Source organism: Acomys minous (genome assembly GCF_964271855.1).
Source record: "Acomys minous genome assembly, chromosome: 15".
Lineage (NCBI taxonomy): Eukaryota > Metazoa > Chordata > Mammalia > Rodentia > Muridae > Acomys > Acomys minous.
The window spans coordinates 30,589,580-30,613,926 of NC_140497.1; the positions used below are offsets into that span (position 1 = coordinate 30,589,580).

Below are 24,347 nucleotides of genomic sequence, written 5' to 3' on the forward strand. Positions count from 1 at the left end.
CATTCAAACCCCAACTTGTAATACTTATCTATGTGGTTAATTTTGGCCAAAACATCATGGTCCTCACGGCTTTTTCAGTTGCATGTATATAAGATTTCTTTTTTCTTTTTTTGGGGGGGGGGAGGAGGTTTCAGACAAGGTTTCTCTGTGTAGTCTTGGCCGTCCTGGGCTCGCTTTGTAGACCAGGCTGGCCTCGAACTCACAGCGATCTGACTGCCTCTGCCTCCCGAGTGCTGGGACTAAAGGCGTACTACATGATTTATTATTAAAAAGATTTAAGCTTATGTTATTACTTAATCATGCTAATTAGTCTATAGTGATTTCAAAAAAATACAGATTGGACTCTTATCATCCCCTATGCACATAGGAACTCAATAAACTAACATAATCTACATCTATCTGGTGAGTATTGTGTATGCTGAAATTAAAGCACATTAAGTAACAGAGGCAGCGTGGAGAACGAGATGTCACACACCATTACCATCACCACTTGTCTGCTACTCAGAATTGTATTTTTCAAATATTTCCAACCATGATGGATTACAGAAAGGAGAGCCCAGTGGGGGGCAACTAAATGATATTTGGAATGAAGTCGTTTGGCCTAATCTTCATAACCACAGAGTTCAGGGAGTACCACCACCCGTGCCAGGTGTACCAGACAACGCCGTTATCAGTGTCTGATGTGTAGGGGCCCCGATAGTACACACCGTTCAGGTTGGCAGAGTGACACCTAGTGGGAGAACAAAAGAAAACATGTCAATCGGAAGAAAAGTACACCTGAGGAACGTTTTATCTTGCTAAGAAATGATCAAAACTTTGAGACGATGACTTCTGGCATTTCTCAGAAAAGAATCTTTTTTTTTTTAAACCAAACCTGAGACTTTTCTACAAGCAAGTGTTGTTAAAACAGGTGAGTTTTGGTCCCGTAGTAAATGTGAGCATACATCCAGACTACTTGAAAAATAAGCTTTTCAGTTCTTTCTTTCTTTCTTTCTTTCTTTCTTTCTTTCTTTCTTTCTTTTCTTTTCTTTTCTTTCTTTCTTTTTTTTCTTTTGGGTTTTTTGAGACAAGGTTTCTCTGTGCAGCCCTGGCTGTCCTGGAACTCGAAGCCCTGGCTGTCCTGGAACTCGATCTGTACACCAGGCTGTCCTGGAACTCGATCTGTACACCAGGCTGGCCTGGAACTCAGAGATCCTCTTGCCTCTGTTTCCCTAGTGCTGTGATTAAAGGCCTGTGCTTAGTGTTTTATCTCTTAGTAATTTTTTCTTTAAACAAAAAAGGACACAGAAGCAAAGAAAAACTGCTTTGTAGCCTTCACTTGCATCCTCTTGTTTGAACAGTGTTACCTTTGTGCTTGGCCACCAAACAATGCATGATTAGCAAAGTAAGATGTGGGGCAAGGGGGCTCTGCGGCTGCTTCCTGGGTAGCCTGTGCTTCCAGCTTCACCAACCTGCAGCCAGGATGTGGCTTTCACAATCCAAACTTCCCCCTTTGAATTGTTAGCATATCAATTATCTTAATCTTCAAGATAAGCAAACAGACCTCCTTTTAAAAATGTCCTAGCTATCAGCAAATAACCTTTCGTCTAGGCTGCCAAGTTAATATTTTACATATACTGGACCAATCTAGTTAGTTTTGTTAGGCTATCATAAAATTTAAAACATTTCCTTCTTCCTCCTTTGGCATTTGTCCTTGACATACAAAAATTTCATGTGCCACAGCACTCAGGAGACAGAGGCAGAGTTCGAGGCCAGCCTGTTCTACAAAGTGAGTCCAGGACAGCCAAGGCTACACAGAGAAATCCTGTTTCAAAAAAAACCAACCAAGCAAAAAACAACAATAACAACAAAAAGCCACTTAATGGTGCCACATGCCTTTAATCCCAGCATTGGTGAAGTGGAGGCAGGTGGATCTCTGTGAGTTCGAGGCCAACCTGATATAAAAAGCGAGTCTAGGACAACCAAGGCTACACAGAAAAACTCTGTCTCAAAAAACAAAAACAAAAAAACTCAAACACTTCATGTAGCAGTTTGTGCTAATTTTCCTGTTATGATACTAATCACCATATATTTAGTTACTGCAGTAACTAATGACCAGACTCTAGGCTACAAGAATACTCAGAAGTAGTCTGAAAAAAAATCTAGGGAAAAAAAAAAAACCAACCCTAACCACTGAATCAGAAAAGAGTACCCTTCATTCACAATAAGCTTGTGATTGGCTTTTATTAGCCATCCTGGCAGGCCTCCTAATTTAAAGAGTTAGGACGAATTGGAACCACACATGCTAAATCTGCAGGGATTCAATATCCACTGTGTTTTTAAAGTATCATAAGCAGTGACATTTAAGGGCTAGGGAGATGGCTCAGTGGTTAAGAGCACTGTCTGCTCTTCCAGAGGTCCTGAGTTCAATTCCCAGCAACCACATGGTGGCTCAAAACCATCTATAATGAGATCTGGTGCCTTCTTCTGGCCTGTAGGTGTAATATAGACAGAGTATTGTGTAAATAATAAAATCTTTGAGAGAGGGAGAGAGAGATGAGTTTTTTTTGTTTTTTTTTTTTTTGGTTTTTCGAGACAGGGTTTCTCTGTGTAGCCTTGACCATCCTGGACTCCCTTTGTAGACCAGGCTCGCCTCGAACTCACAGTGATCCGCCTGCCTCTGCCTCCCGAGTGCTGGGATTAAAGGCGTGCGCCACCATTTAAAAAGAAAAACTCCCAGAATAAATGTTTGGACATATCTTTATATAGAGACACTGCTACATACACTTTTATATTCGGTCTGATTTTGCAGCCTATTGAAAAGCAGGATGTAGGTCCCACTACTTCACACCCTGGGGCCAGTGTTTCGGTACCCTTTAGCTTCTGGCCTGGACTTGACACTAGTTATTGAAGATTGGTGTTTCATGGTAAAGAAGCAGCTGGCAGCTGGTGGTGAAGGGGCACAATGCTTGCCCCAAGTGCAAGGCCAGCAAGGAAGATGGGGCAGCGATGAGTGTTTTAGTTAGTTTTCTCTCGGCCATGACCAAACACCACACTAATGCAACTTCCGGGAGGAGGACTAAAGTTGGCAAGTGATTCAGGAGGTTGGAATCTTTCCTGGTGGAAAAAACACAGGGCACGCGCATCTGTGGCAGAAACACATGGCGGCTGCTTTTCACGTGACTGGAAACAGAAGGAGCTAACCCGGAGGAGAGCTGGCTGTAAATATATAAACCTGTGGAGGGCACTGCAATTCCAGCCTCAGCAAGAATCACTGGCAAATACCAACAATCCGTGGAAGTTAGATGTGACACGGAAAACAAAGAGTAAAGATTCTGGAACAATCTACTTTCCGTTTTTCTTGGGTACTTCCTGCTACTGAACTGCCTGTATTGTTCTCCCACAACCCCTGTTTCTAAACTCAATGATATCATTTATTTGCCTGCTTTAAGGTGTGTGCAACTGCCATTCAGGCACAAAAGCGACCAACCGACTGGATAATATACACACTTCAGGTCTTGGGAATATTAATAATTATTTATTTAAGTTTATTCGAAGTCAGACATTAAAGGATGTTTGCAGATGACATTGTTAATTATAGGTGAGTCTTAAATAATGCTTATTTAGAATATTTTTTTTAGGAACAAGAAAGCCAAGAGGGAAAAGATTATCACCAAGTTTCAAATTTGCACAGTAGGAGAAAATCATTTAGTGATTTTCCTTCTCCGCCCTTCACATTGTTGTGTATACTCTATTTTCTTATTAATGGTCGAGTGTTAAATAGACTTGATTTTTCAAAAAGTAAAACCCATGGGAGAAGCCTACTATTTTTGCAACCATATATATATATATTTTTTTTTTTTTTAACTGATCGAAAATACCTTAAACTCGTGGTATCTGCATTGAGTCTACCCCTTTAAACCAGCCAGGCCTGATTGCTTCTACCTGTAATTCCAGCACTTGGGAGGCTGAGGGAGGAAAATTTCCATGGGCTTAAGATCAGATCACAGTGCATAGTAAGACCATGTCTCCAACAAACAAAACTAGTGGAAAAAACAACATCACACAACAATTGATGTCATAATAAAGATTTTCATGGTTTTAAGGAAAGTTAGCATGTACAGAATTGACCACTCAATAGCATATAGATTCTAAGATACTTTATTTACACTAAAAAAAAAATTATAGCTCTTACTGACTTTATTTCTCTTCCTCTCTATCTGTCTCCTCTCCCCCCCCCCCCTTTTCTCTTTTGAGTCCCCTCCTCCTTCTCTCCCCATGATCACTTAATAAATATCTCCATCTAAAAAAATTATAAAGATTATAGGATTTACATGGTTAGTCTTCAGTTATATGGAAAATACGACACCTCACAATTGCCAAAGATTTCTGAACCGAAAGCTTAGTTGTCCAGATATTTTTGAGGTGCCTCCTGTTTTCTAATGAGAAATGATCTCCAAAGCTGCTGCTTTGTCTAACGAGTTCCACACCTGCTTTGCCCACAGAGCAGGCCAGCTGTGTCATTTAAAAAGAAAACTGCAAGAAGTTTCCATCCCTCCCTAACAGTATGATTTTTTTTTAAAAAGCAGCTTGGAAACAGTTAAAGGAAGCAGAGACAACTCTAAACAGTACCTTGCACTCAGGGCCTGAAGACTTAGGTTGAAATGGAGTTGCAGCTATTCTATAGCTACTGAGAGGAGACCTGGCAAGAAGGCAGATTTCAACTAGGTACAGTGGCACAGATCAGATCACAATCCCAGCATTTGGGAAGTAGAGGCAATGGAACAGGGGCTTTAAGGTCTTTCTCAGCTGAACAGTAAGATTGAGGCTAACCTGGGCTATAAGATCTTCTCTCTCAAGGGGGGCGAGGACAACAACAATAAAAAAGAAACATATCTCTGTTTCATAAAAATGAACTTTGTGTCATCAAAAATGAAATGAAGCTACAGTGTCTCTCAGTAGTAGAATGCTTGCCTATCATGCACAAAGCCCTGGATTTGATGCCCAGAACCCAGTCCCCCAGCCCTTCCACCCTCAAAAGAATGAGCTTGGTAATAATGTTTAAGTATTCACACATCAGTTGCAGTAGGATTACGTTTCAAGAATATTGTAGCAGCTTTTCCTACATTGGGAAGTCTTGCATCCAATGAGATAATAAAAGTCACAATGAATGAAAAGTAGTAGTAAAAGTACAGCAGTGATAGTGGTTATCTTGTAAGATATGAGGCACTGAGGCTGGGCATGGTGGTGCACGCCTTTGATCCCTCCACTCAGGGGCAGAGGCAGGAGGATCTCAGTGAGTTTGAGGCCAGCTTGGTCTACAGAGCAAGTCCAGGACAGCCAGGGCTCCGTGTGACAGAGAAACCCTCTCTTGAGAAACAAAATCAAAACAACAACAAGAACAACAAAATGACGATGAAGACCTACTTGGTTAATATAGTGCCCAAACTCCTTCCTCCCTTTCTTTTTCTTCTCTTTCTATCTTTCTTTCTTCTTAATTAAAAAAATAAATTTATTATAAAAACATGCAAATTAAAGCAACTATCTCATCTATAATGAGATCTGGTGCCCTCTTCTGGCAGGCAGGCAAACATGCAGATACAATATTGTATACATAAGAAATAAATAAAATAACTTAATAAAAACCACATCACTTTGAGTATACTTAATTTCTGTGCCTGATGCTATTACAGCAAGATCCTGTTGGCCTAGAACTCATGTAACACAACTATGTGTGTAAAGCACCATTACAACTGTGTGTGAAGCAACATTACAACTATGTGTGAAGCAACATTACAACTGTGTGTGTAGCTGGGCATGGTGGTGCAGGCCTGTAATCCTAGCACTCAGGAGGCAGAGGCAGGTGGATCGCTATGAGTTCGAGGCCAGCCTGGTCTACAGTGAGTCCAGGAGAGCCAAGGCTACACAAAGAGACCCTGTCTTGAAAAACTAAAACCAAACCAAAACAAAACAAAACAACAACAAAACAAACAAACAAACAAAAAACCCAAAACCAACTGCATGTGTAAAGTGTCATTACAACTATATGTGTAAAGCATCATTACAACAGTGTGTGTGAAGCATCATTACAACAGTGTGTGTGAAGTGTCATTACAATTGTGTGTATAAAGCACCAAACCTGTTAAACCACCAGCCAGACTGCTCTTCTTTGGCACAGTTCCCTTTGTAGTTGTCATTATCTCTGTCCCATGTGCTGAACTTCATTCTTTGGTGACTAGCCCACCACTGCACTTCAGGGTGAAAAGTCCCTGAAAGGGAATCTCCAGCTGTTCCAGAATATTCTCCAATACTCAGTTCATAAAAAGACTAAAGGAAAAAGAGGCATTTTTCACAATCAGCAGGAAACATTTTTTGAAACATGTTAAATAAACAAAAGAGGTTATATGTTTTTATTTCTACAGACTTGAAGTTTAGTTGCATATTTTCAACGTAAATTCAAGACATTGCATATATAAAATTATTAGTACCTTTTTATCACCAACTTTAAAACTTTTGTATTGTGCAAAACGACTATTTTTCTCAAAATCTGTCAGGTCAATTTTTAAAGTGTAGTCTCCTAAAAAAAATAATCAATAGAAACAATAAGATAACACGCCATTGACTATTAAGGTTTAAAAATAAGTTACAGCTTTGTTTTACTTTCTTTTACCATTTCTTCTGCCAGGAATCAGTTTTCAAAGAATAAACAGTGACTCCAGTGTGATACAATGTGAGCATTTTACTGTTTATTTCACTTGAAAACAATGACAGCAAAATAGTAAGGTGGAAAAAAAATCTACCAAAGAATAAAAACAAATGTACAGATAATAGCATGCTTCATTTTTTAAAGAACAGAAAATGTCATTTTTAGTTAATAGATAAGACATAGCCCAGTGTTGGTGGCACATGCCTTTAGTGCCAGCTATCAGGAGGCAGAAACAGGTAGTTTTGAGGCCAGCATGGCCTATAGAGTAAGCTCCAGAACAGCCACGGGTACACAGAGAAACCCTATCTCAAAAAACTCAAAAGAGAGAGGGGGGCAGGGAGAAGTAGAGAGCTGGTGAAAATAGTAATTTTAAGAACTACAAATTTTATCCCTTTTTTCTTAATTTCAATAAGAAGTTTATTCTTAAGAATAATTACTATTAGCCAGGCGTGGGGGCACATGCCTTTAATCCTAGCACTCAGGAGGCAGAAACAGGCGTATTACTGTGAGTTTGAGGTCAGCCTGGTCTACAAAGTGAGTGTAGGACAGCTAAGGCTACACAGAGAAACCCTATATCAGAAAAAAAAAACAGAGAATAATTACCATTAACGGCATCCTATAATATCTATTAGTCGGGCAGTGTTTCATAATATAGTCATCATCACCCACTTACAGATGAACTTGTTTATTTTTCCTGGTAGAGCAAAAGATCAGCTATCAACTTGTCTAAGAACCGTTAGAGGAGGAACTAAGGATCCTCACAGGGGACAGAGCTGTAGCTATGAGGCAGAAGGCATGCTTACCGTGTGCAGGGCCCACTTTCAACACCTAGCACCAAGCCAGAAAAGATGAAGAGCAATCAGATTTGTTGAAAACGCCCATCTGGGCGAAAATATACACAAAAAATACCAAGAAATGCTTGGGATGACACAAAGATTCTACCCAGGATATCCATAGCTTAAACAAAGACCTTAAAAAAAATACTAATATACAAAAGAAACAGAATGTGGCATGGTAAGTGTTACATATCTGGCAAACAAAAACAAAACACTCATAAAACTAGGATACTTTCTATGTTGAGGTAAAGGAAAACTTTTTTTTTTTTTTTTTTTTTTTGGACACAGGGTTTCTCTTGTAGCCCTGGCTGTCCTGGACTCTCTAAGACTGGGCTTAGAACTCAGAGAACTGCCTGCCTCTGCCTCCCTCACGAGTGCTAGGATTAGAGGCATGTGGCACCACAGCTGGCTGAGGGAAAGGAAACTTTATATAGACGTAGAGAGCACTGATCACAGAGAAAGCATGACACGCCATGGTTAGGCTACTGTGTAGCTATCATTTATGTCCCAAAGACTCTTGTAATTAATATCCTGCTGACTAGCTTGAATATAGACTGAGCAGTAGTTGTCTGAACTTGGCTTGCCAGTGTGACTTAGCGTGTTTTCTTGGGCAGTGCAACTGTGCCTTATGAGACACTGAGTACCAGACCTAAAGGGGGCTGACTACAGACTCAAGCGATAGGCAAGCTTAGGAGAGTGATGGATGGGAGCCAAAGAATATAAAAAATAAAATACTGAAAAATTATGATTGAACATAAAATTTTAGACTTGAACTCTAGTTATAAACATACAAGTGAACATGTATGGGGAATTGGGTAGAGGTTTATCATTTAAATGACTGATTTTATGTCTTCAAGACTGATTGTTATATGTATGTATGGAGGTCTGTGGGAGTAATGCCACATATGTAGGTGTCTTCAGAGGCCAAAAAGGAGCACAGATTCCCCGCAGCTGGAATAACAGGCACCTGTGGACTACCTGATGTGGGTGCTGGGAGGAGCAACATAATATAACCCTTGAGCCATGAGTCATTTCTCTAGCCCCCCCCCCCAAATACTACTGTTTTGAAGTGGTTTATCACAAGGTATTATTGTGGTGATACATTTTTTATATACATTTGTCAGTAACTCAAGTCTTTGATTTTGACAAGACATTGCCTTTCAAGGAATAGAAGAAATATCTATGAGAAAATATAGTGCTGGGGACTGAATCCATGACCTCCTGCCTCCTGCATGCAAGTGCAAAACGTACCTTGCATAGTCAGTAAGTTAATGTTCTTGTTGCCCAGCCAATATTCACCATTGTTCCGGACAAAGTTTCCAAAGCCATTTTCATAGTCACTCCAACCCCTAAAACAGTTAAATTGAAACCTCATTTTAGTAAAACACAAATGGACACCTGCAGTACCTATGGTATTACTCACATTCTTTATCTCCAATATTCTCTTGGTTAGCTCACTCACTCTCCATAATATATGTGTGTGTGTGTGTGTGTGTGTGTGTGTGTGTGTGTAACTTATTTATTGGGCTCAGCAGGTAAGAGCACTGACTGCTCTTGAAGAGGTCCTGAGTTCAATTCCCAGCAACCACATGGTGGCTCACAACCATCTATAATGTGTTCTGATGCCCTCTTCTGGCCTGCAGGGGTACAAGCAGGCAGAGCACTGTGTAATAAGTAAATAAAAATTTTAAAAAAGATTTATTTATTTTGTATACATTGTTGTACTTGCATGTATGCCTACACGCCAGAGGAGGACACCAGATCTCATTATAAATGGTTGAGAGTCACCATGTGGTTGCTGGAAACTGAACTCAGGTCATTTGGAAGAGCAACCAGTGCACTTAGCCTCTGAGCCATCTTTGCAGCCCCACTCTCTGTATTCTTACTTAAAAATGAGAAAGTAAAATTCTGTCACATTAATAAGTATAAGGCATAAGAAGGCTTAACTCAGAAGTCTCACATCTGCTATGTCAAATAATTATTTGTTAAGAGCGGTTACCTGAAAAAAAAAATCTTTTAAAGCAGTTACCTGTTGGCCAGTCAGTGGTGGCTCACGCCTTTAATTCCAGCTCTCAGAAGGCAGAGGCAGACAGATCTCTGTGAGTTAGAGGTCAGCCTGGTCTACAGAGTTCCAGGATAACCAGGGCTACACAGAGAAACCCTGTCTCTTCAAACAAACAACAAGCAGGTACCTGTTAAAGTTTTCGCTGCCATCAGATCGTCTCTGAATTACAGTCCATCCTCCTCCATCAGACATGTCACAATATACAGAGAAATCTGCCGGGCTCTGGAGAGGCTTGATTCTGTAAAATCCACTCTGCTTAAACCCATCATTGTAAACCTCTGAACAATCTGTTACAATACAAAGCGATGTAACATTGGTTATGTGTCTTCGCTCCGCAAATTCAATATCAGTGGAGACAGATAAAAAACCAATGGAATGCACAAGAAGTTCTTTAAAAACCACTGGGGCTCTGGAGATGGCTCTGTGGTTAAGAGCACTTGTTCTTCCAGAGGACCCAGGTCGGTTCCCAGTACCCATATGGTGGCTTATAACTGTAACTGCAGTTCCAGGACATCTGACACCTGTTTCTGACCCCCATGGGTGTCATGAGTTCAAGCAAAAACTTAAACACATAAAAATAAATAAATTTAAAATGCCATCTTGTACATCTTTTTTTTTTTTCCCAAGACAGGATTTCTCTGTGTAGCCTTGGCTGTCCTGGACTGGCTTTGTAGATCAGGTTGGCCTCGAACTCACAGAAATCTACCAGCCTCTGCCTCCCAAGTGCTGGGATTAAAGGCATGCGCCACTACCGCCTGGCCATCTAGTACATCTTCTGAATTGGAAGTTTCTGGTTTCTTTAAAAAAGTCAGTTGTGTCACGCCTACAATGTTCTAGTGTATATTTAGAAAACTCTTGTTTTCTTTCTTAGGACATAATTATCATTGACATCTTGCTAAGATCGGGTTAAAAACAAGCAGGTTAAAAACAAGTCATTTGTATTTAGTTTATTCTTTTGTACTTAAGTGGGGCGTGTCACTCATTGGACAGCATTGTGAAACTTACTGCCCAGTGAATTGAACATTGAAAATATAAATTCAACTTGAGAAGCAGAGGTAGGTGGATTTCAGAGTTTGAGGCAGCCTGGTCTACAGAGTGAGTTCCAGGACAGCCAAACAAAACAAAGCAAAACAAAACAAAAACAAAAAAGAAAGGAAAAAAATAAATGTGATGCCATGCAAATATTATAATATGAATTATATTGACTTGACTTAAATAAAGTTTTATTGAATATTTGGGACTGGATCCCAAACAGTAATCTTGATAATTTTTTAAATAATCTTTCAGTTTTGATACATTAAAAAATAATAATGCACACATTCTTGGATGTTTTTGTTAAAAATTACAAGCTTTTGTTCTTTCTTTTTTCTTTTTTTAATGCTTGCATTTTTCTTCCCCATGGTATTTTTCTTTGTCTTCTGAAGTTAGATAGCTACTAATTTGTCACAATATTAGTTTCTTTTTGTTGTTGTTTTCGAGACAGGGTTTCTCTGTGTAGCCTTGGCTGCCCTGGACTCACTTGGTAGACCAGGCTGGCCTCCAACTCACAGAAATCTGCCTGCCTCTGCCTCCCAGACTGCTGAGATTACAGGTGTGAGCTGCCATGCATTGCTAATCTTAGTTTCTTAAGTGACCTGAGAAGGAGCAAGCTAATACTCACTCTAGGCTGGTGGTTCTCAACCTGTGCATCAAGACATATTTGACAAACCACTATATTCCCAAAATTATTTACAGAATTAGTAGTAAAATTAGAGTTATGAGCTAACAACAAAAATACTTTTATGGGTGGCCTCACCAAACATGAGGAACTGTATTAAAGGGTCGCAGCATTAGGAAGGCTGAGAGCCACAGTGCTGGGCTGACTTGAACAGACTTAGGGAATGTGGTTAAGTATTACGTAGAAGCCCAGGCAGCTTGCCGATGATTAGAACAGGGCCCACTACAGAAAAAGTAGTCTCAAGAGTTAGCCAGGCACAGACTTCTGAAAGTAATTATGTAAAATCTCTTATATTTTCCTTTTATTGTTCTGTTAATTTCCTTTTTAAAAAGTGTTGTACGACTGAACTTATAGAGTGGTTTTTTTTTTTTAATTTCTTTCTTTAGTTCATTGTCTTGATGCCACATTGTCGATGGATATGAAACACATCATATTAATTGAGTGGGCAGTGGGACTCAGAAGAGAAAATAAACAGACTTCACAAGGCTGACTTCAATCAGGCCCTCCTGTTGGTGAGCTGCTGGTCTTTGGACTGATGTAGACTTACTTCACGCATATACTTTCAAGATTCAAACACACAGTGTTCTTTGTGTGTGCTGGCTTATAAAAGGGGTCCTGTTACGTAACTAAACAAGAAGAATATGTTCATGAACACTCAACTCAATGTCATTTAAAAGCTTGTGTCTTGTGGCCACATATATCTTTAAGAACTTTCATTCAAATCAGCATATTTTTCCTCACGTGGGGAAGAGCTCCCAGCTCATAGTTAATCTCCTACCAAAGAGCTAAACAGCAAAGACGCACAAAGTTCAAAATCTTTTCCAGGCAAATATGGAAATGATTAACTCGAACTTGCTTTAGAAAAACTTCACAAATATGGGGTTTCTGCCAGCACTTTCTGTTTGTTTTTATTTCGTGCCATTTTTTAGCTGTTTACTTTTTAAATTTCCTTCTCCCCAGAAGAAAATGCCAAACACAACTAAACACCCCTAAGGAAAGCTTTTAATGGGAGAAAACAAACAAACAAACCAAAAAATGTCACAGCAGATTTTTTTAAGTCGGTAAATACATCAAAAAAGCTAATAGCTTATAAAGAACAAACAAGTTAAGGAGTTTGTCATGGGAGAAGCATGGCTTAAACTGTGATAGCAGAAATCCAGACATTTTTATCAAAAATAGAGATTAAAATATCAATTAGAGGGGCTGAAAAGATAGCTCAGCAGTTAAGATCACTGGGTGCTCTTGCAGAGGACCCAGGTACCATCCCTAGCACCCACATGGTGACTCACAATCATCTGTAACTGCAGTCCCAGGGATAGGAAGCCTTTTTTTTTTTCTTTTTGTCCTCTTGAGGTATTCATGTGCATGGCTGATGTACATACATATACATAAATTAAAAATAATTTTTTCTTTTTTCTTTTTTTGGTTTTTCAAGACAGGGCTTCTCTGTATAGCCTTGGCTGTCCTGGACTAACTTTGTAGGCCAGGCTGGCCTCAAACTCACAGCGATCTGCCTTCCTCTGCCTCCCGAGTGCTGGGATTAAAGGCAAAAGTAAATAATTTTTAAAACATCAACTAGATATTATGTTTGAAGCATGTCAACTCACGCAACCCACTGGCATGCAGGTGGGAGAAGGACAGGTTGGAAACGCTGTGAATAAATAGGACTTTTAAACTATTTTACTAGCCGGGCATGGTAGTGCACGCCTTTAATCCCAGTATTTGGGAGGCAGAGGCAGGCAGATAATTGTGAGTTTGAGCCAGCCTGGTCTACAAAGTGAGTCCAGGACAGCCAATGCTACACAGAGAAAGCCTGTCTCGAGACTAACAAACAAATAAATGAAATGTTTTACCTATTTAAAAAATATCATATGTATACTGAGGGTGGGGGGTATGGGCATGAGTGAGTGGGTGAATACAGACCAGAAGAGGATGTCAGATTCTTGTAGCTGGAGTGCTGGAATCTCCAGCAGTTGTGCGCTGCCTGATACAGATGCTGGGAACAAAACTCGGGTCCTTTACTAGAACAGTCTGTGGTCTTAAGCACTGAGCCATCTTTCCAGCCTTTTATAGAATTCTTTTTTCTTTTTCTTTTTCTTTTTCTTTTTCTTTTTCTTTTCTTTTCGTTCTTTCTTTCTTTCCTCCTTCCTTTCTTTCTTTCTTTCTTTTTTTTTTAAGACAGGGTTTTTCTGTGTAGCCCTGACTGTCCTGGAACTCACTCCATAGACCAGGCTTGCCTCGAACTCACAGAGATAAACTCACCTGGGATAAAAGGTGTGGACCACCACTACCCAGCTTATAGGGCTTTTTTTTTTTTAACGCATAGGTTTTGTTGTTGTTTGTTTGTTTTTATTATGTATACAGGGCTCTGCCTGCATGTACACCTGCATGCTAGAAGAGGGCATCAGATCACATTATATATAGATGCTTGTGAGCTACCATGTGATTGCTGGGAATTGAACTCAGGACCTCTGGAAGAGCAGACAGCGCTCTTCACCTCTGAGCCATCTCTCCAGCCCTAAAGCAAAGCTTTTTGAAGGCTCATATTTCTACTGGAAGAAAACCTGTGTGAGCTTCTCTCTGACAAACATTGTATCCTACTTGTTTCTCTAATGCATAGAAAGCAAGTCACTTAAGGAAGACTGTGTGTTTAAGCATCATAAAGTGACATCCCAACTTAGCAGGTGTATTTTTTTTTTCCTTGTTGTCTCAGAATGGTGGCTGAAGCTCAAGGCTAAAGAACTAAAGACTGAAAATGGCCCCCTCTCCCCTAGCAACCATGTTATTTTTTTGTTTAATTTTTGAAAGACTATGTCTATTCCAGGCTATCCAGTTAGCCTTTACCTCCCAACCTGCATTAGTTTCCTTAGCCCTGGAATTACAGACATGAGCCATCATTCCTGGAGTACCTTGCATTCTTAATTTTTTTTTTTTTTTTTTAGAGGCTAACAACAGGGGACATGTACCAGACTATAGAGCATTCTGGGACATGCCAGAACTAGCCTTACCATAGTCACCCTCATTTCCAGGTGACAGAAGAAGAAAGTAAACAGGCAAAAAAAAAATATCTTTGGATATTGCAATATTTTTGTGACATAGAGTGAGTGGGATATTTTCTCTAAAAACAAGGGAGAGATTAGATGGTAATGTTTATGCATATATGACATTATTCTTTAGGCTAAATGTTATATCAAAAATCCTAAGTCATTCAATCCTCATGACAAATAAAAAGGTTTATCATTCCCATTTTATGAGGAGGAATATGTAACACGGCGGTTAAGTCGTTTGTCCAGGGGCCACGGATAGACAAAGGGCAGTTGGCTTTGTACCTGGTGTCTAAGAGTACATCTTAACCACTACCCATACTGCCTCAAGAAACTGCCATAGGAGCTGCAGTCTTCTGTAGAGGCTATTGTAGAGCAGCAGGTACCATTAGCCAAACAGATGTGTTGTGATTGTTGACAATGAATGTGAATTTAATACATAATTTAATTCATAAGTCATTAGCCTCCATGTGCTTAAAAAGATAGTTTAATTATATGCTATATACATATGTGCTTTATACATCATTTGCAAAAATTACTAGGTTGTTTGTAATTAGATGTTAGCTAGCGTATGATGAATTATAAGTCAGAGAAATCACTAATTTACTAAGCAGTATAGTGACTTATAAATAAGAACAAAGGCATCTAATTTGTACAAATCATATGCATGAACAGACTTTTTAGAATTTAAGGACACCAAAACGTAAACTTTGATGTGAGCACAGTATCAAATGCTTTATATGATATTACATGTTAAAATACAGTTAAAATTAGCTTTTAATTAATTACTTTTTAAAGTTTTGATTTAATGGGTTTGGTTATGTAGTATGTGTACCAAGTGTGCTCCTGGTGCCCATGGAGGGTGTTGGATCCCCTGGAGTTGGAACTAGGGGCAGATACCATGTGGTACATGGTACAGATACCATGATCTACCATGTTGGTGCTGGGGATTGAACCCAGCTCCTCTGTGAAAGACTTTTTAACCACTGTGCCATCTCTCTAACCCCTCTATTACATTTTAAGTAAAGTTTGTCTTATATGTTTATTGTGAGTCAAGCCTTGCAACTATGTTAGGTATAGTAATATCTAACCATATCTATATTTCAGATTGTATTCCTTCTTCTCTTTCATGCCTGGACTATATGTGGAGACTATTAAATGCAAATATACTGACTTTCTTGATTTGTTTTAGTTGTTATATACAGAAACAGTCATCTAAAATAGCCATTATTCATTTTATCATCATAACACACACATACACACACACACATGCACACGCACACACAACCACAAGCTATCATATAAAATGTATTTATCTTGCTGGGTGGTGTTGGCACATGCCTTTAATCCCAGCACTTGGGAGGCAGAGGCAGGTGAATCTCTGTGAGTTTGAGGCCAGCCTGGTCTACAGAGTGGTTCCAGGAAAGCTAGGGCTATATACAGAGAAACCCTGTCTTGAAAAACTGAAAACAAAAACAAATAGTATTTATCTTACTCCTGCTTGTACCGTAAATCCTGCTCTGACCTTAGCATTTAAATTTGAATTTTCCAGTAACTGATTTCTTGCTTTGTTCCTTAGTACCTATTGCTTTCCAGATCTGATCCCCAGTACTCTCAAAACAAAGACTGGACTTTTTAACACCTAAGCTCAGTCTTTTCTTGACTGGCTACACAGTACCTGTAGCTAATGTGTGTGTGTGTGTGTGTGTGTGTGTGTGTGTGTGTGTGTGTGTACATATGCATACATACATATATACACATACAAGTACATATATCTGAAAAAATATTTCATTATATTTCATACACCTGTGTGGTTTATTTTAACCCTATGCACCTCAGTTTTCCACCCTCGTCCCTCTCCCATATCAGCCCATGGAAAGAAATTTGGTGAGAACTCTGACCCGCTTTTTAAACAATTTCATTTATATCCATCAGCAAATTCACAAATTATTTTTTGGCCTGAAGTGATGCTTCATTAACTAGCTTGGAGTACAATGAAGGAAATAGTCATAGATAACTCCCCATAGGTCCCATTTATATACATATTTTTTCAACAGAGTTTATGTTCTAGACTATGTTTTAAAACATAGTTGTATGGCAGACAGCCTCGAAAGATATTGAGATAATATCTCCACCTGGACAGACAGTTCACACTACACACTAAAATAATGATAGCATCTATCCTGGAGGCAAAGATTAGACACTTTTTAACTCATTATTAAATACTGGAGTTTCAGCCGGCGTGGTGGTGCATGCCTTTAATCCCAGCACTCCGGAGGCAGAGGCAGGAGGATTGCTGTGAGTTCAAGGCCAGCTTGGTCTAAAAAGTGAGTCCAGGACAGCCAAGGCAGGCTACATAGAGAAACCTATCTCAAAAAAAATAAATAAATAAATACTAGAGTTTCTTTTCTTTTCTTTTTTTAATACTAGAGTTTCTTGATCTCAGGATGTCAAGTTGTGACATAGCCCCCATAAACTGCTCACATGGGCTTTTGGCATTTGAGAACATGGGTTTTTTGTTTTGCGGGTTTTGTTTTGTTTTGTTTTGGTTTTCGAGACAGGTTTTCTCTGTGTAGCCATGGCCGTCCTGGAACTCTGTAAACCAGGCTGGCCTCGAACTCACAGAGATCCACCTGCCTCTGCCTCCTGAGTGCTGGGATTAAAGGCATGCGCCACGACCACTGGCTGAGAACATGAGACATTAATGCCAATATAAAACTCATACCTCTCACCGATTAGCTGTAGCCGTCTGTTAGGTCGGTGCAGGCAAGCTTGACACTTGCAAATGGAGTCACCAGCTACTTTGAATGAGTGAGCATGGCAGATAATCACTGTCTTCCAAGGACATATTCAGAGTCTGATTCCTTGTAGATGTTGCCTTTCATTTAATATCTCGACTAATATTCTCTGGAGCTTTCTTCTTAGAATGCACTTTCAGTGTCTTTGCCCCCGGGACTTCTTCAAACTATCCTTTTTGTGTTTCCCAGGTCTCTTTGGCCTGAAATAGTCTCAGTTCTGTTACATGTTCTGCCAGCAATGGCTCTGGCCTTCTCTGACTTCTAAAGGGGAGCAGGGGAAACAATGTGGGGTTGGGGGGTGTCTAAATAGTAAGATACTCATGTGCTAGCTCTTTTTATGTCAACTTGACACAAGCAAGAGTCATTTTGGAAGAAAAAAAACCTCAACTGAGAAAATGTCCCCAACCAGACTGGCCAATGGACAAGCCTGAGGTTCATTTCTGCGATTGGCGATTGATGTGGAAGAGCCCAGCCTGTTGTACGCAAGCGCTTCCTCGAGGCGGATGGTCCTGGATGGTATAAAGAAAGCTGGTGGCACTCAAAGAAAGAATAAGCAGGCTACCAAGATGAGACTTGATAGCCTATGACCATATAGTGGGGGAGGAGATCCCCCTCGGTCATAGACCTAGGGGAGGGGAATAGGGTGAAAGCAGGAGGGAGGGAGGAAAGGGAGGATACAAGGGATGGGATAACAATTGAGTTGTAAGCCAGGCATTGGTGGCGCATGCCTCTAATCCCAGCACTCGAGAGGCAGAGGCAGGTAGATCACTGTGAGTTTGAAGCCTGGTCTACAAAGCAAGTCCAGGACAGCCAAGACCACACAGAGAAACCCTGTCTCAAAAAACAAAACAACAACAACAACAAAAACCCAATTGAGTTGTAATCTGAATAAATTAATAAAATTTTTAAAAAGGAAAGAAAAGAAAAGAAAACTGAGCAAGCCATGGGGAGTGATCCAGGAAGCAATGTTACTGCCTCCTGGTTCCTGCCCTCACTTCTTTCAGTGGTGGACTGTGATGTGGAAACTGTAAGTTGCTTTTACCATAGCAATGGGAATCACCTCAGTTTGGGCAGCAGAAGGTTAGGAATCCAAGGCAAGCAGTCTGAGGTAAGGGGAGGGAGGGGGAGAGGGAGGGGGAGGGGGAGAGGGAAACAGAGTAGGGGAGGAGGGGGAGGAGGGGGAGGAGGGAGAGGGAGGGAAGGAGAGAGAGAGAGAGAGAGAGAGAGAGAGAGAGAGAGAGAGAGAGAGAGAGACAGAGACAGAGACAGAGAGAGAGACAGAGAGAGAGACAGAGAGAGAGAGAGAGAGAGAAAGGCAACCAGACAGACAGACAGACAGACAGACAGACAGACAGAGACAGAGACAGAGACAGAGACAGAGACAGAGACAGAGACAGTAGGATCTGGGTAAAGCCAGGGAAAGTGAGTGTTCTCCTCAGGCCTAAATTCTATAGCTCTCAGGACTCTAAATCCCGCATATGGTTTAAATACAAAATGCCTTCCTAACCCCATGCCTTAAACATTTGGTCCCCAGATGGTGGCGTTGTTTGGGGAGACTGTGGAACTTTTAGGAGGTGGAGCTAGGCTGGAGAAGGCGGTCATTAGGGATGGCTTCAGGGTTAAGGCCCCACCCCACTTCCCCTCACTCTCTGCTTCCTGCTGCACATGCTGTGTGACCGGGCGGTCTCCTGCTCTTTATGCTTTCCCTGCCACGATGGAGTGTATCCCCTCAAACTGTAGGCCAAAACAAATCCCTCCTTCCTTAAATTGCTTCTAGTCGGGTATTTTTTTTCTCAGTGATGGAAAAAGTTGTACAATTACAGGCACAAAATTGGGAGTTTTTATTCCTGTCAGATTGACATGTTCTTTACATCTGCTTCTGATTTTTTTTTTTTTTTCCTTTTTCAGTTTTTTCAAGACAGGGTTTCTCTGTGTAGCCTTGCCTGTCTTGGACTCACTTTATAGACCAGATTGGCCTCAAACTCACAGCGATCTGCCTGCCTCTGCCTCCTGAGTTCTGGAATTAAAGGCGTGCACCACCACCACCCGGCCATCTGCTTTTGATTATAGTCAGATACATTTCTCAACTTACATTTTCTCATATATTCCCATTTCTTTCATCTGTAAAACTGAGCATCAACTGTGTTTCACAACTCTGATAGTCAATAGGGAGATAAAATACCCTGAGCAGGTCTAGAGAGATAGCTCTGGCTGTTCTTCAAGAGGACCTGGGTTCAATTCTCAGCATCAACATGGCACCTCACAACTATCTGTAACTCCAGTTCAGAGGATCTGACTCCTTCTGTGCCCTCCACGGGCACCACGCATGCAAATAGTACACAGACATACACATACAGGCAAAACATCCATACATATGGCGTAGTAATAAATATGTTAAATGCATTGGATATCTTTTCAAACCTTATACAGCAACCAGTTAACTGATTAACTTAGACTTATATTCATAAGCAGAGAAATTAACACACCATAGCAGTGCAGCATAGAGAAGACTGGTGAACAAGGAGTTCTAGACACCGTTCTCTTTGTTTCTAACCACCACTGCTTACTCTAACCGAAGCCATTTATATACATAGGACATCAAAGGGACATATTTCCCCCTATGGGGAATATTGATGTGTGCAGTGGTATTTATACTGAGCTCACAGTTAAATATTAATTTCTTTCTAGAAGATAAATGTTGGCCTGATCAGACGGAAAAAATGCCAAACCATTAAATAGAAATATTTAAAAACTTATTTTCCTTTTTCTTTTTTTCTTTTCTCATCCTTTCCTTCTAGTAATTTATTTTTCACTGTGGGTTCCAGAGGAGAGAGCCAGGTATGGTGGCACACACCTGTGGTCCACGCTACTCAGGAAGTTGAGGTAGAAGGATTGTTTTCACTCTGAAGTTAAAGACTAGACTAGACAGCACAGAGAGACCCAGTTCAAAATAATCAGAAGGGAAAACTGCATACATATAAGGAGGAAAAATATGAATAAAAACAAAGTTTAAATATAAGTATTCTCAATTTATATATTCTGCTATTTATAGGTGGCTATTTAACAATATGTTGTCCTGATTTCTTATTAACATACAGAAATTCTATGATACTTAGTATCTATATCAAATACTTTCGGGCACATGCTAGAGGGAAGAAGTATAAACTATAGTAGAAGACATTTTAAATTGATGCAATGAGTTATATTGCTTATAATTGGAATGGGTGTAGCTTTTTAGCAGGATGTGAGGTGAGCTGAGCGTGGTGGGGGACACACCTGAAATCCCAGCACTTGAGGAGCCTGAGGCAGGAAAGATGGTTAAGGACCAGGCCAGCCTAAGCTATGTAGTGAGATCCCGAGTTGAAAACTACAAACAAAAAGTCAAAAACTGAACAAAGAAAAAGCCCAAAGGCACTGAGTGTCTAGGACCATGCCTGCATATAAATGTGTGACACGAATGGTTGAAATGTTTAAGAAAACCGGTTCTGACCTGCATAGTGCCTCTTGCCTCCAAGGTCAATGAAATTGTCCTCCTGTCCTTTATCCAGGAACTGGACTTCCTTCTCATGCAAGAGCCGTTCGATCATGGCCTGTTGTTGTTTGACCCGGGTCTCCAGCTGGTGCACCTGAGCTCTGAGTCTCACCTGCTCCTGCGGACAGTCCTCATTCTCAAGGGCCTGCAAGGCAATGTGCATCCCATGTCCGTGGGAAAGGAATGGTGTTAATAATCTAGATAAAATCTTAAATAAAGCCTTGATTCTGTTGTGTCTCCCACTCCCATTTCAGAGTGCTAGTTCAACTAGAAAGCCATTTGATTTTGCCCAGAACTTCGAATAAGTTAGTGTTCAATCCTTTGGGATGAATGGTGGCACAGGTTCACTGAAAGCACCCTCAGATAATCTTGGTAGTACGTGTCAATAATGTCCAGTATTGACCCAAGACCAGTACTAACTACTATGGCCAGTTTTGAGTGCCCGGTGAGCATGTGAAAAAAGGGAATAACAGCCAGCTTAAAAATATTTCCCTGATGTGTTGTGAATCCTGATTTTCATTTTTAAAGTATTTAAATGTTTACTTTGTGCCACACGTTTCCACAGAACCTTCTCATTCCTCCCACCCACCCTTAGTTTTTTTAGTAGTGGCAAGTTAATAATGGTTTCTGAAAAGTAAAAAGAAATTCCATCTCCTAGCAGGTCTTACAGGTACAACAGTCTGCGGAGGGGCTTACCCAGCTTTCCCTGCCCATTAGGAGAGCAATGGTGACCAAGATGAAGCCGTGAATCTCCCCCATTCTTCCCACCGAAAGGACTACAAGAAAAAGAATTCCTCATGAGACCGGAAGTTCACACAGCTCCAGAGCACCGGAGGGGCAGCCAGGACTGCATCCGTACTTACCATTCAGCCTTCCGTCACACAGAGTGATGGGAATCGGCTCCCTCAAAGCTTAGAAAGAATCAAACCTGCTCAGTAACACAGACGCACAAAGGGCTTCGGTTTCGTCAAGGGCTCAAATGTGTGGCTTCACGGGAGTGCCGACACAGACAGGCGCCTTCTGCAGAAAGACCTGACACGGTATTTTGGCCCAGCCAGTTTCTAGCTGTATGACTTTAAGCCACTTCCTAAAGTGATCCTGCTCTGTAAAGTGGAGATGAGACTCCTGCCCACCTTACCGTCGTGCAGACATTTTGAGATGCTATCTTTAGCTATCTGGGTATGCATGAATACCAGATAATGATGTGAAATGCTAGTCTCCTAAGTAAGGGACTATTTACGTTTTTAGAAGAAGGGAGCTATAATAGAAGGTTAGTGCGCACTGTTTTCTTTCTCTCTCTTTCTCGAGGCAGGGCCTCCCTGTGTAGCCCGCTGGTTGGTCCAGAATGTCCATGCTTGACAGGTTGGCCTTGAACTCACAGAGACCTCCCTGCTTCAGGTTCCTTAGTGCTGCACACTGTCTTGATATCTTAACATGTAGGCAAGAAATCATGATGCTTTATTAAATTTGTGGAAGAAAGCTACCATTACAGCTGCGGTTTCTCCTCCCTCTGACTCCCCTCTTCCCTCCTTATCCTCCTCCTCCTCCTCCTCTCTCCTCCCCTCCTCATCCTCCTTCTCAAGTCTCATTATGCAGCCCAGGCTGACTTCAAGTCCAAGACTTTTCTGCTTCTACCTGAAATGCCTGGCTTCCATCCCTTGAGATTGCCTTTCTCAGGGCTGAAGATCAAACCCCAGGAGCCTTGTGCGTTCTAGGCAAGTTCTCTCCTGATAAGCTTATACCTCAAGCTCCTTTAAATCAATCCTCAAGTCATGATTCCTGTTGAAAACATTTGCTCAGAGTAACTGCTACAATGGTGAGTTTTTTCATAAACTTTAGAACTAATGATGAAAAATGTTTGCAGTTTTAAGTTTTATATACAATTTCAGCTGGAGTCAACTGCACTGTTTATGGGCCCATTTGTATTTTGATAGAACATATACCTGCTAATCTTTTCACCAACCACTTTCTCTGCCCCTTTGTAGCAAAATAACTGCTTCCTAAACTATGTTACTCACTGGGATAGGCGGAGTAGAGTGGGGTAGGGGACTCAATGTCTTATAGATGGTAGTAGTAAGGCCTTAGAATTTTGATCTGTTCTGTTTTTATGCTGTTGTTGTTGTTTTGTATTTATTTATTAGGCAATACTCGCTCTGTAGCCCCGACTGGCCTGCCACTCACTCTGCTTTCCAGGCTAACCTTGAACTTGGAGCAACCCTCCTTCATAAACCACCACTACAGGTGTGAGTCACTAGAAGGTGTTGAAGAGTTCCAGGTGATTCCAGTGACTATCACAGCTTCAGCATGGTGACTTAACACTTAAACAATTATTGAAGTCCATGACTACAAATTAGGAAGGTCTCAGTTCCCCTACCGTCAATAAAACTGGCTGCAGAATGGCCAGGACATTGATCAATGGGATAGAATTGATGACCCATATACAAACAGCCTTCTACGGGTACCTGAGTTCTGATAAAGACGCCAACGATGCACATTTGAGAAAATACATCATCTCCATAAAAATTGTGCTAGTCAAACTGCATAGCTGTGTGTAGAGGAATAAAATTGGATCCTTATCTCTGACCCTGACCAAAACTCAATTTCAAATAGATCCAGGACCACAACATAAAACACGATACCCTAAATCTCATGGGATCATTGGCAAGGGAAAGAACTTTCTGCATAGGACCCCAGAAGTGAAGTAATTAAGACCCAAATTTGATAAATGGGACCCCATGAAACTAAAAAGCCATGGCAAAGAACATGATCGTTTTAGTGAAGAGACAAGCTACAGAATAGGAAAAGTCTCTACCAGCTACACAGAGGATTAGTATCTAGAGTATACAAAGAACTCAAAAAATAAAACATCAAGGAAACAGACAACCCAGTTATTAAAAAGTGGAACATGGAACTAAACAAATAGTTCTTGAAGATGAAATATAAATCGAGGTGAGAAACATTTTGTTTTTAATGTTCAACATGCTTAGTCATTGGAATCAGACAAATTAAAACTACTTTGAGGTTTTATTTCATCCTAGGCAGAATGGCCCAATTAGAAGAAAAAGAAGAAGCAGCAGCAGCCAGGCATGACGGTGCACACCTGTAATCTTAGCACTCGCAGGGCGGGAAGGCGGGGGCAGAGGCAGATGGATCTCTGTGAGTTAGAGGCCAGCTTAGTCTACAAAGCTAGTCCAGGACAGCCAGGGCTACACAGAGAAACCCTGTCTTGAAAAAACTAAAAGAAGAAGATGAAAAGGAGGAGGAAGAGGAGGAGGAGGAGGAGGAAATGACAATACATGCTGGCATGGATGTGGGGAAAGAGGAAAATATACACTTATCCACTGCTGGTGCAAGCATAACTGGTACAGCCACTATGAAAATCGGAGTAGAGGTTTCTCAAAGAGCTAGAAATAGATCTACCATAAGATCCAGCTATATCACTCTGGAGCACATACCAAAACGATTCTATATCCTGAGGCCGGAGAGATGGCTCAGAGGTTAAGAGCACTGACTGCTTTACCAGAGGTCCTGAGTTCATTTCCCAGCAACCACATGATGGCTCACAGCCATCTATAATGTGATTAATGCCCTCTTCTGTCATGCAGGCAGAGCACTGTATACATAATAAATAAATAAATCTTTTAAAAAAAGATTCTATATTCTGATGCTC

General features: G+C 40.8%; 1 protein-coding gene across 1 annotated transcript in view; it reads right to left on the bottom strand.

Moving 5' to 3' along the window:
* Positions 1–473: 473 nt before the first annotated feature.
* The window catches only part of FGL1 (fibrinogen like 1), a 28,600-nt gene continuing 4,726 nt past the window's right edge, over positions 474–24,347 (bottom strand). The window contains exons 2-8 of the mRNA XM_084758625.1: positions 21,374–21,453; positions 20,636–20,822; positions 9,714–9,873; positions 8,773–8,870; positions 6,468–6,556; positions 6,119–6,306; positions 474–730 (exon numbers count right to left, since the gene is read on the bottom strand). Coding sequence (XP_084614751.1) covers positions 571–730; positions 6,119–6,306; positions 6,468–6,556; positions 8,773–8,870; positions 9,714–9,873; positions 20,636–20,822; positions 21,374–21,436 — 945 coding nt within the window. The 5' untranslated portion in view covers positions 21,437–21,453 and the 3' untranslated portion in view covers positions 474–570. The remainder of the gene's footprint in view (positions 731–6,118; positions 6,307–6,467; positions 6,557–8,772; positions 8,871–9,713; positions 9,874–20,635; positions 20,823–21,373; positions 21,454–24,347) is intronic.